The sequence below is a fragment of the Oryctolagus cuniculus genome, chromosome 5, assembly GCF_051225735.1.
Source record: "Oryctolagus cuniculus isolate XC-2025 breed Fujian yellow rabbit chromosome 5, ASM5122573v1, whole genome shotgun sequence".
NCBI lineage: Eukaryota > Metazoa > Chordata > Mammalia > Lagomorpha > Leporidae > Oryctolagus > Oryctolagus cuniculus.
In genome coordinates this window covers 84,819,444-84,832,005 of record NC_142871.1, presented here as the reverse complement: position 1 = coordinate 84,832,005, position 12,562 = coordinate 84,819,444, and the positions used below count along the sequence as shown (strand labels likewise).

The 12,562-nt window shown below is 40.2% G+C and overlaps 1 protein-coding gene across 14 annotated transcripts in view; it reads right to left on the bottom strand.

The window, feature by feature from the left end:
* Window positions 1–12,562, bottom strand: part of RARS2 (arginyl-tRNA synthetase 2, mitochondrial) — a 64,246-nt gene that overhangs the window by 43,803 nt on the left and 7,881 nt on the right. For all 14 annotated transcript variants that reach the window (XR_016233862.1, XR_016233863.1, XR_016233861.1 and 11 more), the window contains exons 2-4: window positions 9,865–9,938; window positions 2,200–2,299; window positions 213–296 (exon numbers count right to left, since the gene is read on the bottom strand). Coding sequence is in view for 1 of the 14 variants with exons in the window: in XM_070073799.2 (XP_069929900.2) it covers window positions 213–296; window positions 2,200–2,299; window positions 9,865–9,938 (258 nt within the window). In the remaining 13 variants the exon portion in view is untranslated. The remainder of the gene's footprint in view (window positions 1–212; window positions 297–2,199; window positions 2,300–9,864; window positions 9,939–12,562) is intronic.

Here is a 12,562-nt window from a genome sequence, read left to right as displayed (position 1 = left end):
CATAGCTTAAATGAAAGGATCAAAAAGATACTGAAGAAATACCAAGATGTGAAAGATCAGTGGGTGTTAACTTGGGGGCAGCACTCCAGACAAAGGATCAGTATGTGCAAAGGTTTTCAGCTAAGAGGAGGCACAGTTTAGAAACTGAAGAACCACCACTATGGCTAAAGCAGACAGTGAAAGCACATGGATGAACAATTATCCATTCTTACCTTTGTTAACAGTTCTCTGTTTATTTTAAAATTTACAGTCCCTCGACCAGTGCTGATTTCACTCACAACTGTGTCGCATTTTAGCTGAAACGATAAATGGTGTAAGATAGGCATGCTAGAAAATAGGTCAATGAGACACATAGTTTTAATTCTATAAAACTGGCTTACAAAGACAACAGGTGAGTTTTCTTCTTCATGGTCATTATATCTGGACATAAGCTTTATCCAATCACTTCATTTCCATCATTGTATTTAGGTAAACAGATTTTCTTTTTCCTGACTGGAGTGCCATTCTGGATTAGCACTCTCTCTTCCTCTTTCCCTTCCCTCAAATTCTTCCAACTAATGAGGAAAGAAGAGGGTGATAGTACTTCACACTGCAATTATGGTCACAATTCAGAGACTTATAGGTGACCTCACTCTACCAATTCTGACACTTTTTATCTCATCCACCTCACAACATTAACATGACATTCTGTCAGGGTATATGCTAAAGCACTTGTACCAACATGTAAAATGTAAATAATTTAAATAGCTTTCTTACAGTCCAAAATCCCAAGAAAATGTATGGAACTTAAAGAGATACTATTGGGACCAGTGCTATGATGCCTCAGCCTGCAGTGCTAGCATTCCATATGAGCGCCGGTTCTAGTCCCGTCTGCTCCTCTTCCAATCCAGCTCTCTGCTATGGCCTGGGAAAGCAATGGAAGATGGCCCTTGGGCCCCTGCATGCACATGGCAGACTAGGAGGAAGCTCCAGGCTCCTGGCTTTGGATTGACCCAGCTCTGGCCTTTGTGGCCACTTGGGGAGTGAACCAGTGGAAGGAAGGCCTTTCTGTCTCTCCCTCTCACTGTCTGTAACTCTGTCTCTCAAATAAATAAATAAAATCTTAAAAAAAAAAAAAAAAGATATTGTTGCCACTGATAAGCCAATATAAAGAAAAAGGGGAACTAGATATGATAACTGGAATAATTCTACTCCTGATATGACTTCCTGATAAACACCTGGGGTGATTGTTATCAAATAAATATTTACTAAGGTTATCAAAGCTCTTTTATCATTTTTTTTTTTTTGACAGGCAGAGTGGACAGTGAGAGAGAGAGACGTTTGCCGTTGGTTCACCCCCCAATGGCTGCTGCGGCTGGCAGTCAAGTGCTTCTCCTGGTCTTCCATGCGGGTGCAGGGCCCAAGTACTTGGGCCATCCTCCACTGCCTTCCCAGGCCACAGCAGAGAGCTGGACTGGAAGAGGAGCGACCGGGACAGAATCCGGTGCCCCAGCCGGGACTAGAACCTGGTGTGCCGGCGCCGCAGGTGGAGGATTAGCTTATTGAACTGCGGCACCAGCCTATGATATCATTCTTTAATTGCACATCTTTTCCTGTGATAGTGACTTCTGTTGTTTCAGTTCCTCAGAGTTCCTAGACACCTCTTCTGTGTCACTTATAATAAAAAACCTTGTGCAACATTTGTCTTTTCCAAGGATACTACACTAATAATTTAGATTTGGTCATTTTTGACAAAGCTTTCAATTTCTTTTTCAGATACCAAACCCTCCAGAGAACTTAGAAATGAAAGTGGTTTATTGAATCATCTAACCACTAATCTGTAATCACAATTCTATTTCCATTTAATCATTTCTTCTCATATTTGAATGTTCATCTTCTCAGAAACTCATTTTAAAAACTGCAGCCCACTGGTCTAATTCACCAAGCTTGCTTTCCTAAATTCAAAAGTCCATCCAGCTTCAATCTGTAAATCTAATTAACACTTCAGACCTTCTGTAACTAATCAAAATTTTAAACGATATCAGCTCAAGAAGAACGTTTTATAACTAATTTGAAAAATCACCATAGGCTTATTTTATATGGGTAAAATCAATTTAGATTATATTTTCCAAGATGCCTTGAATAAAAAAACACCACTATTCATGATACAATTTTTTCCTTTAACTATAATGATAAAAAGAGGGAATGGTGTTAACATACCTTCTCTGCCAGTCTCTTGGCTTGAACTTGAATATCTGAGCTTGAATGGTTATTGTTTGCCAACAAAGAATCCAAAGAAAGCTGGAAATCAGCTACTTCTCTAAAGATAGACATTGAAATGAGAAACAGCTGATGATACCTTAAAAACATTGCTAATGTTAACAAAGACTAATCACAGTGGCTTCTGTATACTTATAGCTTTATCAGAAGTTATTATACTTTCAAAATTTAAAGCAAAGAAATTAGAACTCACTGTGTATTAATTTACAACTTTTATTTCTTACCATCTTACACAATTCTTCAATTACCTAATTGTAGCTTTATAATATTATAACATATTAATTGATATCTATATAACCACCCACACTGACATCTTTAGATATTTAATAAGAAATCTGAAAATTACTCTGTCAGCAGTGTATCCCATCTTATCTGTCACTGGCATAAAACAATTTATTTTGGAGGGGTACTAGTGACTTCCTTTATATAACTGATGAAATTCAGAGAAAAGTCTAAAAATTCCTGTGTGACTTTTGGCTAACATCACATTTACAAACATAGCACACGATGACTATTAAGAATTTCCCTAGGGGAAATTTCTATACTGTGGCTTACTTGGTAAAGCTACCCTCTGAGGTACCAGCACCCCATATGGGTGCAGGTTAGAGTTCTGGCTGCTCTACTTAAATCCAGTTCCCTACTAATGTGCCTGGGAAAGCAGTGGAAGATGATCTAAGAACTTGGACCTTTGCCACCACGTAGGAGATCCAGAATAAGCTGCTGGCTTCGTTGTGGCCATTTAAGGGGTCAATCAGTGGATGGAAGATCTTTCCTCTCTGTAACTCTGCCTTTCATATAAATTTTAAAAATGAACTAAGACAAAAAAAAAAAAATTTCCAAAGCCTTAATCCACTATTCTGCAGCCTAGTGCAGCCTAGGTTGGATTACACTTACCAGGCCAAACTCATCTACTGAAATTTGAGGTGTAAAAGAAGATCAAGTGAATCTACCAGTGTCTGTGTGATCTTGGGCATATTGCTTAAGCTCTGTACTTCAACAAAATGGTGAAAATAATGGTACCTACTTAATAATGTTGCTGCAAAGTTAAAAATACTAACCCAAGTTTTAATGTTAAATAAAAATGTTAAATAATAACAGTACTGATTTCTAGGAAATTCTTTCTGTACTTCTTTATATACTAACAAACTTGGCAAACTGTTTCTTTTCAGAGACTATTCTCTAACAAGTATGACAATTCAACTTTTTAAAACTTAGCTTTAACTGTGGACATTCATAAGATGTGAATGTGTCATTCTCACTAAAAGACTTTGATGACTCAAATATTTGTGCCAATATATAAGGCGTTAAAGTGAAGAAATTCATTTAATAAAATGGGAATAACACTCAAAACATGACAGAGTAACAAACACCAAAAATTTCAAAAATCAAGGAAAATTAAAAATAACAAGAATCCTAATAACAGTTATTGAAATGAAACAGATCCAAATTTACCAAACATTAAATTATAGCTTTTTGATCTATAGCTGGGATATTTTTGAAAACATTTCAAATTTGCAAAACAGTACAGTGCTCAAACACCACAGAAACACAAAGAAGTCACATAATTCCTATTTTTTTAAAAAAATGACTTAGGCAGCACCCAAGATTATCTTCCAGATATGAATAACATATTAATATGATTCAAATTAAAAATTACATCATTTCACTGAAATAAAAAATATTCCAAGTAGCCCTGCATCAGGACAAGAGTCCACGTTTATTAACACAAACTTATTAAGAATATTTAAAATACAAATTCTGAAATTATGTGGATTCACCAGGAAGAAAAGTTCAACAGAGAATAAAATGCTTTAGGGAGATGAAGGAGTTCAACTACAGAGTTACAGAGACAGGGGTCTTCCATCTGCTGGTTCACTCCCTAGATGGCCATAACAGCCAGAGCTGAGCTGATTGCAAGCCAGGAGCTAGGAGCTTCTTCCAGGTCTCCCATGCAGGTGCAGGGGCCCAAAGACTTGGGCCATCTTCCACTGCTTTCCCAGGCCATAGCAGTGAGCTGGATCAGAAGTGGAGCAGCCAGGACTCAAATCAGCGTCCATATGGGATGCAGCACTGCAGGCTGCGGCTTTAACCTGCTGTGCCACAGTACTGGCCCCTCAACTACTCTTATCAGCTGTGGTGGAATGAGGTGAAAAGGTCATATCAGGATGGCCACTGAGGTGAAAAGGTCATGCCAAGATGGCCACTGACAACAGAAACTGCCTGGCAACAGGCCGTGATTGGATGGCTACGGAAACCGCATGACAACAGAGCCTGACTGATGGCAGGCCATGATTGGATGGTTTCAGAAACTGCCTGGCAACAAGAGCCTGACTGGCAACAGGCTGTGATTGGATGGCTTTGGAAACTGCCTGGCAACAGGCCGTGATTGGTTGGGGCACAGACCGCCCCTTGACCGGATTGGCTGGTCTTGACTACATAAGCTGTTGTACTAACTGAAATAAATGAGTCTGTGGGCTGCTTGCCTCAAGCTCGCTTTCACCCAACTCCTGGGCTCTGTGTGGTGACTCTGCGCCTCTTGCCCCCACCACGCTCCACCTCTCAGAAACGAATCCACTGCAACATTGTTGAGAAATCAACTGTAACAATCAGCATCCCAATTTTCTCTTTTGGGAGTTAATTACACATCTAAAATAAATTCTTGCTTTTTCCATTTAAAGAGGAGTTTCTTGGGGCCAGTATTGTGGCTCAGCTGATTAAGCCACTTGCTACAGCAGCATACCATATCCAGCCATCAGTTTAAGTTCTACTACTCTTCTTGAGATCCAGCTCCCTGCTAAAGCACCAGATGATTGCCCAAGTATTGTCACCAATGTGAAAGACCAAGCCATTTGTAGCATGAAAAAATGATGGAAGATCTTATTTTCTTTCCCTCCGTCACTGTCTTTCAAATTAATAAATCTTAAAACAAACAAACCAAAAAAACCCAAAGAGTTTCTTGATATGAATTATATAATCATATAAAGTCAGAACCAAGAACAATCTAAATGTCCATCAACAGGGGAATGCTATATTACAACATTGGGGCTGGTGTTGTGTAGCAGTGGGCAAAACTATTCCATGTGACACTAGCATCTGACATGGGCACTGGTTTATGCCCTGGCTGCTCTACTTCTGATCCAGATCCCTTGCTAATAGTCTGGGAAAAGCAGTGAAAGATGGCTCCAGTGCTTAGTCCCCTGCCACTCACGTGGGAGACCCAAATGAAGCTCCTGGCTTTTGACCTGGCCCAGTGCTGGCAGTTGTGGTTATCTGGGGAGTGAACCAGCAGATGGAAGATCTCTGTCTCTGTCTCTCTATAACTCTTTTAAAATAAATAAATCTTAAAAAAAGGAACATTACATTATTAAAAATGGCATTTACAAAAAAATTCAAATTATATCCTTGCACATTTTTTTTTAAAGTATTTACTTATCTGAAAGGTAGGGTTAGAGAGGGAGGGAAAGGGAGGAGAACCAAAGCTGGGGAGAGAAAGAGAGAGAGAGAGACAGACAGACACACACCTTCCATCTGCTGGTTCACTCCCCAAATGACCTCAGTGGTTGGAGCTGGGTCAGGTCAAAGCCAGGAGCCTGAAACTCCATCAAGGTTTCCCACATATGGGTGGAAGGGGTACGGGTTCAAGCACTTGGGTCATGTTCAGCTGCTTTCCCAGGCACATTAGCACGACTGGAAGTAATAGCCAGCACTCAAACCAGCACACATATGGAATGCAGCTTTATAGGTGGCAGCTTAACCTGCTGTACCATGACACTGGACCCTGGCTGCAGTTTTACAGCTACATTTTTGTTAAGGGTTGAAAAACATGTTTAAAGAGAAAAAAATGAAAAATACACTAACTTGCTGAAAGTCAGTTTTCTTCCCAAAGTAACCTGGGAACACTTTTTTCCTCATTCTTCTGTATTTCCCTCAATTTCTTTAAGTACATTATATTTTGCTTTTGTGATACAAAAACAAATTAATATTTTTTAAACATTTAGTTATTTCTTTGAAAGGCAGAGTTAGAGAGAGGCAGAGGCAGAGGCAGAGACAGAGAGGTCTTCCATCTGCTGGTTCACTCCCCACGTGGCTACAACAGCCAGAGCTGCGGCGGTCTAAAGCCAGGAGCTTCTTCCAAGTCTCCCACGCCGGTGCAAGGGCCAGAGGACTTGGGCCATTTTCTACTGCCTTCCCAGGCCATAGCAGAGAGCTGGATCAGAAGTGGAGCAACCGGACTTGAGCTGGCGCCCACTTGGGATGCCGGCACTGCAGATGGCAGCTTTACCCACAACACCACAGCGCTGGCCCCTTTAAAGTTTTTTAAAAATTAATTTGTTTTGGGGCCAGTGCTGTAGTGGGTAATTTAATAATGTAATGGCCTGTGAAAGCAGTGGAAGATGGCCCAAGTCCTTGGACACCTGCACCCACATGGGAGACCTGGAGGAAGCTCTTGGCTCTGGATCAGCACAGCTCCGATTGCTGCAGCCATCTGGGGAGTGAACTAGTGGATGGAAGACCTCTCTCTCTCTCTCTGCCTCTGCCTCTCTGTAACTCATCCTTCAAATAAATAAATAAATCTTTAAAAAAAAAAAAAACCTTTAAAAAAAGAGACATAACATCCAGGCAAACAAAATAATCCAATGTGAAGGATGACAGTGAGTAATGGCATTAGATGAAACAAAACCTGTCCTGTTTAGATGATGATGGGTAATGGACAAAAGTAGTTTGTACAAATTAGTCTTCTACTTTCATATTTCTTATAATTAAGAAAATAATAAGTTTAAAATTCAACAGCTATTTTCTCAGTAATTTTGAGGAGTTGTGGGTGTGTTGGTTAGTATGAAATCCTTATACTTCAATGCTTCTCAAGTTACTGATTCTGTCCACTATTGGAAGTATTATATAGGATTATATAAGAGTTCCACTATAGCTGAAAAACAGTTTAGAGTGGAGTTAGCTCTGTGGTGTGGTAGGTTAAGCCTCTACCTGTGGCACTAGCAACCCATACAGGCACCAGTTCATGGCCTGGATGCTCCACTTTCAATCGGCTCTCTGCTAATGGCCTGGGAAAGCAGTGAAAGTGCTTAGGCCTGTGCACCCATGTGGGAAATCAAGAAGCCCCAGGGTCCTGGCTTTGAATTGGCCCAGCTCCAGATGGGGAGTGAAGTAGCAGATGGAAGACCTTTCTTTGTCTCTCCCTGTCTGTAACTCTCCCTCTCAAATAAGTAAATCTTTAAAAAAAGAAAAAAAAAAAGAAAATACAAGTGAGAGAATAGATCTGAGGACACTGATCCATACTGTATTAAAAAAAAAAAAAAAATCGGCCAGCGCCGCGGCTCACTAGACTAATCCTCCACCTTGCGGCGCCGGCACACCAGGTTCTAGTCCCGGTCGGGGCACCGGATTCTGTCCCGGTTGCCCCTCTTCCAGGCCAGCTCTCTGCTGTGGCCAGGGAGTGCAGTGGAGGATGGCCCAAGTGCTTGGGCCCTGCACCCCATGGGAGACCAGGATAAGTACCTGGCTCCTGCCATCGGATCAGCGCGGTGCGCCAGCCGCTGCGCGCCGGCCGCGGCGGCCATTGGAGGGTGAACCAACGGCAAAGGAAGACCTTTCTCTCTGTCTCTCTCTCTCATTGTCCACTCTGCCTGTCAAAAAAAAAAAAAAAATCAAGAAAAATATTTTGGGGCTGGCACTGTGGCACAGTAGGTAAAGCAGCTGCCTTCAGTGCCAGCATCCCATATGGGCACTGGTTTGAGTCCAGCTGCTCCACTTCTTCTTTTTTTTTTTTTTTTTGACAGGCAGAGTGGACAGTGAGAGAGAGAGAGAGAAAGGTCTTCCTTTGCCATTGGTTCACCCTCCAATGGCCGCCGCGGCCGGCGCGCTGCGGCCGGCGCACTGCGCTGATCCAATGGCAGGAGCCAGGTACTTATCCTGGTCTCCCATGGGGTGCAGGGCCCAAGCACTTGGGCCACAGCAGAGAGCTGGCCAGGAAGAGGGGCAACCGGGACAGAATCCGGTGCCCTGACCAGGACTAGAACCTGGTGTGCCAGCGCCACAAGGTGGAGGATTAGCCTGGTGAGCTGCAGCGCCGGCCAGCTGCTCCACTTCTTATCCAGCTCTCTGCTATGGCCTGGGAAGGCAGTAGAAGATGGCCCAAATCCTTAGGCCCCTGCACCTGTGTGGGAGACCTGGAAGAAGTTCCTGGCTCCGGATGAGATCTGCCCCAGTCGCAGCCATTTGGGGAGTGAACCAGCAGATAGAAGACCTCTCTTCCTCCCTCTCCCACTGCCTCTGTGTAATTCTGCATTTAAATAAATAAATCAATCTTTAAAAAAAGGAGGAAAAATATTTCTTAATTGTCCTTGTATTTAATAATATTCTAGAATAAACTTAGAAATATAAAACAATTAGGTTTGATTTTAGACCTACAAGGAATATCTGAGTTTATTACTGAAAAGTGGTAGAGGTTCTCTGCAAGAAAAATTAAAATATACAGAATTTTAGACTGATAGTACAGAAAAATTGGTAAGTCCTCAGCAATATTTGTTTTATTTTTTAAAATATTTTTCTATAAATCAAAGTCTTAGTCCTTCAAGCAGAGGTAAGTAGAGCAAATTGTCTTCAAAATATGGGCCAACATAGTTCAGCTTATTAAAAGCCCTTGAAACATAAAACTGAGACATTTCCCTTATTATGTAGAATGTAACTTACAGATTTTTTAAAATAGGTAACCCAGTTTGAAAGGTTACAATAATAATGGGATCTCTGGTTAGTGGGTGCCTCTGTTCTTGGAACTCAATATAAAGGAAGTTGTAATGGGCCATTTTATAAATACTCTCTTTTCTTATAAGGTCAAATGTAGCCTTTCTCTTCCTTTACCATTTATTTCTTTGTCCTATTCTAGGAACAAGAATATTCATACCACTCTGAAAGTCCTGACAACATCAAGGAAATGAAATACAACGACATAATATAATGGTAATTTTATTTTTACATCTCTTCCAAGATAAGGCCACATAGTAGTTTTTTTTTTTTTATTATTAACTGAATTAGAGTGTTTTATTCAAGTACTGACGTTTTCTAACCAAATGGTCAATAAGTTTCGACAAGGGTGACCAAATAAGATCGATACCACCCTGCATCCAAGAAGGCAACGGCAGTTGTATGTGGTCCTAACCAATAGTTTTCTATCACTGGAAGTCCTCAAGCGTAAACTCAACAAACAAATCAATACACAAAATTTGAGATAAACATGGCATAACAGTGTCCAAGTATCAGATGGTTATAGTCTTCATGGTCCCTTCAAAACCTTATGATCCTAACTACTATAGTTCTTTTACTTATTAACAGAATTAAAGTTGAATCTCATTCCCAAAGACTTGGCAATAATTATAATTTCATGTTTCTTTATGCTAGTAATTAACAAAAATATAATCTGCCAAATGAAAACATCTAAAATACAGATTCTCATTTCATTATTTAAGTCATATGAAAAATATGTTATGATTAATTTCAAGGACTACTCTGTAAATCAAAGAACAATAATTTTTTTTTAAAATCAACAAAGTTAGCAACATTTTCGATTGCTACAAATATGTTATACTTAACTCTTTTCTGGAAACTGGAACTGCAGATATTGACTTGATCAAGTTTTCTGGTGGAAGATCCAACACTCTGGAAAGCTAAACAAAAAGAATAAAACAGAGCAAGATGTTGACATATCTGTTCCAGATTCAATGAAATTTCATTTAGCAATAAAAATAAACTATTGATACATCAAACATGAATGAACTTTAAATGCAGTATGCTAAGTGAAAGATGTCAGATTCAAAAGGGTTCAGAAAATCCAAAATTGTAAGGATGAAGAACAGATTTGTGGTTGCCAGAGGATGACGATAATGACCAGAATGCAGCAAAGAGAATCGATCACCATTAAGATTAATTTTATCTCTCTGAAAACTCTCACTTAGAAGCTGTGTTTTCCATGAATAATGTATTATCATACTAATTTAGAGTACATGATTGGATATACACAAAACTAAAAATATATTTTAATGTGTATATTTAATTGTATACTGATGCAGATAAGTAACTTAAAAAGGATTAATTTGTAATTTTAGAAGTAACTTCTAAATTTTAAAATTTTTCCTATATAGAAACAAAGAGAGTCACCAAAGACCCAAAGATAATTCTTTTTCCCATTAAGAAGTCTTTATTGGGGGGCTACTGTGTGCTAGGCATTGTTCTAGGTGTGGGGGAGATAGTGGTGAACAAAACAGGAAAAAAATCTCATGGCATTTAAAAATAATCAAGTAAACAAATAGGGATTATCTGATTCCCAGAGCCTATCAAAGGTTCATTTATCACAATAGCCAGGATGGATACATTTGTATTTCTTAAAAGCTCCTTTGGTGGGGGCCAGTGCTATGGCGCAGTGGGTTAACGCCATGGCCTGAAGCATTGGCACCCCATATGGCGCCGGTTTGAGGCCCGGCCGCTCTACTTCCTATCCAGCTCTCTGCTATGGCCTGGGAGGGCAGTAGAGGATGGCCCAAGTCCTTGGGTCCCTGCACCCATGTGGGAGACCCAGGAGAAGCTCCTGACTCTTGGCTTCAGATCGGCACAGCTCTGGCCATTGCAGCCAATTGGAGAGTGAACCATCAAATGGAAGACCTCTCTATCTCTCGCTCTCTCTTCCTCTCCTCTGTATAACTCTTTCAAATAAATAAGTCTTTAAAAAAAAGAAAAGGAAAGGAAAGGAAAGAAAAGGAAAGAAAAGAAAAGAAAAGCTCCTTCTGTGCTTGTCACGCAGAGCCAAAGTCATGGACTCCTGCCCTAATCAGACTCTCAGTTCACTGGAGGAGATATTTCCATGTATTGAATGATTCGTAAGTGATATGCATGTCTTACATACCTTTGTATTTCCTTCCAGGTTCTCATTTCCTGAACTATGAAGCAATAAGATTTACATAAAAGATCTCTCCCTCTCCCTGTGTCACTCTGCCTTTCAAATAAATTCTTAAAAATCTTAAAACTGGCTTCATCTTTCTTTCCCACCTCCTCAGTCTTGATGTATGCTCAACATTGTATCAGCCATGGTTGTGGAATTAGGAGAGAGGACAGGGAATGTTCGGGAAAACAGGAAAATTAAAGAATTAAAGAGCATAAGAAGTCTCTTTCACTGTTTGGAAGGAAAAAACTTAGAATCAAAGCCACTGTCTCCTGATGAGTAATACTATTTACTCTTCTATTGTCAATGGAAGTAATTTCTAAATTTCACAAACACATTAAAATATTTGCAGACTTAGAGCTATCATTTACCTTTATGATATTTTGTACATTTCTAGTTTGGCCTAGTATATGTAAGTGTAAATCTCAGGGTGTAGTCTATGTTTTTAAATTTCTGAACTTTGGAAAGTGATTCACTTCATCCTCTACCAAAGGTTATTTCCTTAGGATATAGTCCCAGGAATGTATAAATATTTCTGAAGTATTTATACAATAAAGACATAACAAACAGTTCATGCTTATACTATGAAATGTTCTAGCCAGTAAACATACATAATTTATAAAGGTTCTACTTTAATCTCTTTTACAAAAAAAAAGATTCAAATCCCACTTCTATTTTTATTAGCTGTGAGACCTTGGGAAAGTCATTTTGCATGAATAAGCTCCAGTTTCAGTTTTCAGATGAAATGGAGATAATAAAACTACCAAGTAATAAACTAGGACTCTTGCAAGGGTTAAAAAAAAGTCCCAGCCGGTGCCGCGGCTCACTAGGCTAATCCTCCGCCTTGCGGCGCCGGCACATCGGGTTCTAGGCCCGGTCGGGGCGCCGGATTCTGTCCCAGTTGCCCCTCTTCCAGGCCAGCTCTCTGCTGCAGCCAGGGAGTGCAGTGGAGAATGGCCCAAGTGCTTGGGCCCTGCACCCCATGGGAGACCAGGATAAGTACCTGGCTCCTGCCATTGGATCAGCGCAGTGCGCCGGCCATTGGAGGGTGAACCAACTGCAAAGGAAGACCTTTCTCTCTGTCTCTCTCTCTCACTGTCCACTCTGCCTGTCAAAAAAAAAAAAAAAAGTCCCAAGATTTCCTTCTCCCTTTAAAATGTTATCAGCGTATTTTTGAACATAACATCTTTCAAATTTATAATCAGTTAAAATTTTCTGTCTATCTTAACTATAATTTAACTCTACTAAAAAACCTTAGTGATGTAGATGAATTTCAAAGCATTTCAGCTGCCATATAAATTGTGTGCTTAGGTAGCAATAAAATGCATACATTAGGGGCAGGTGCTTGGCCTGGCA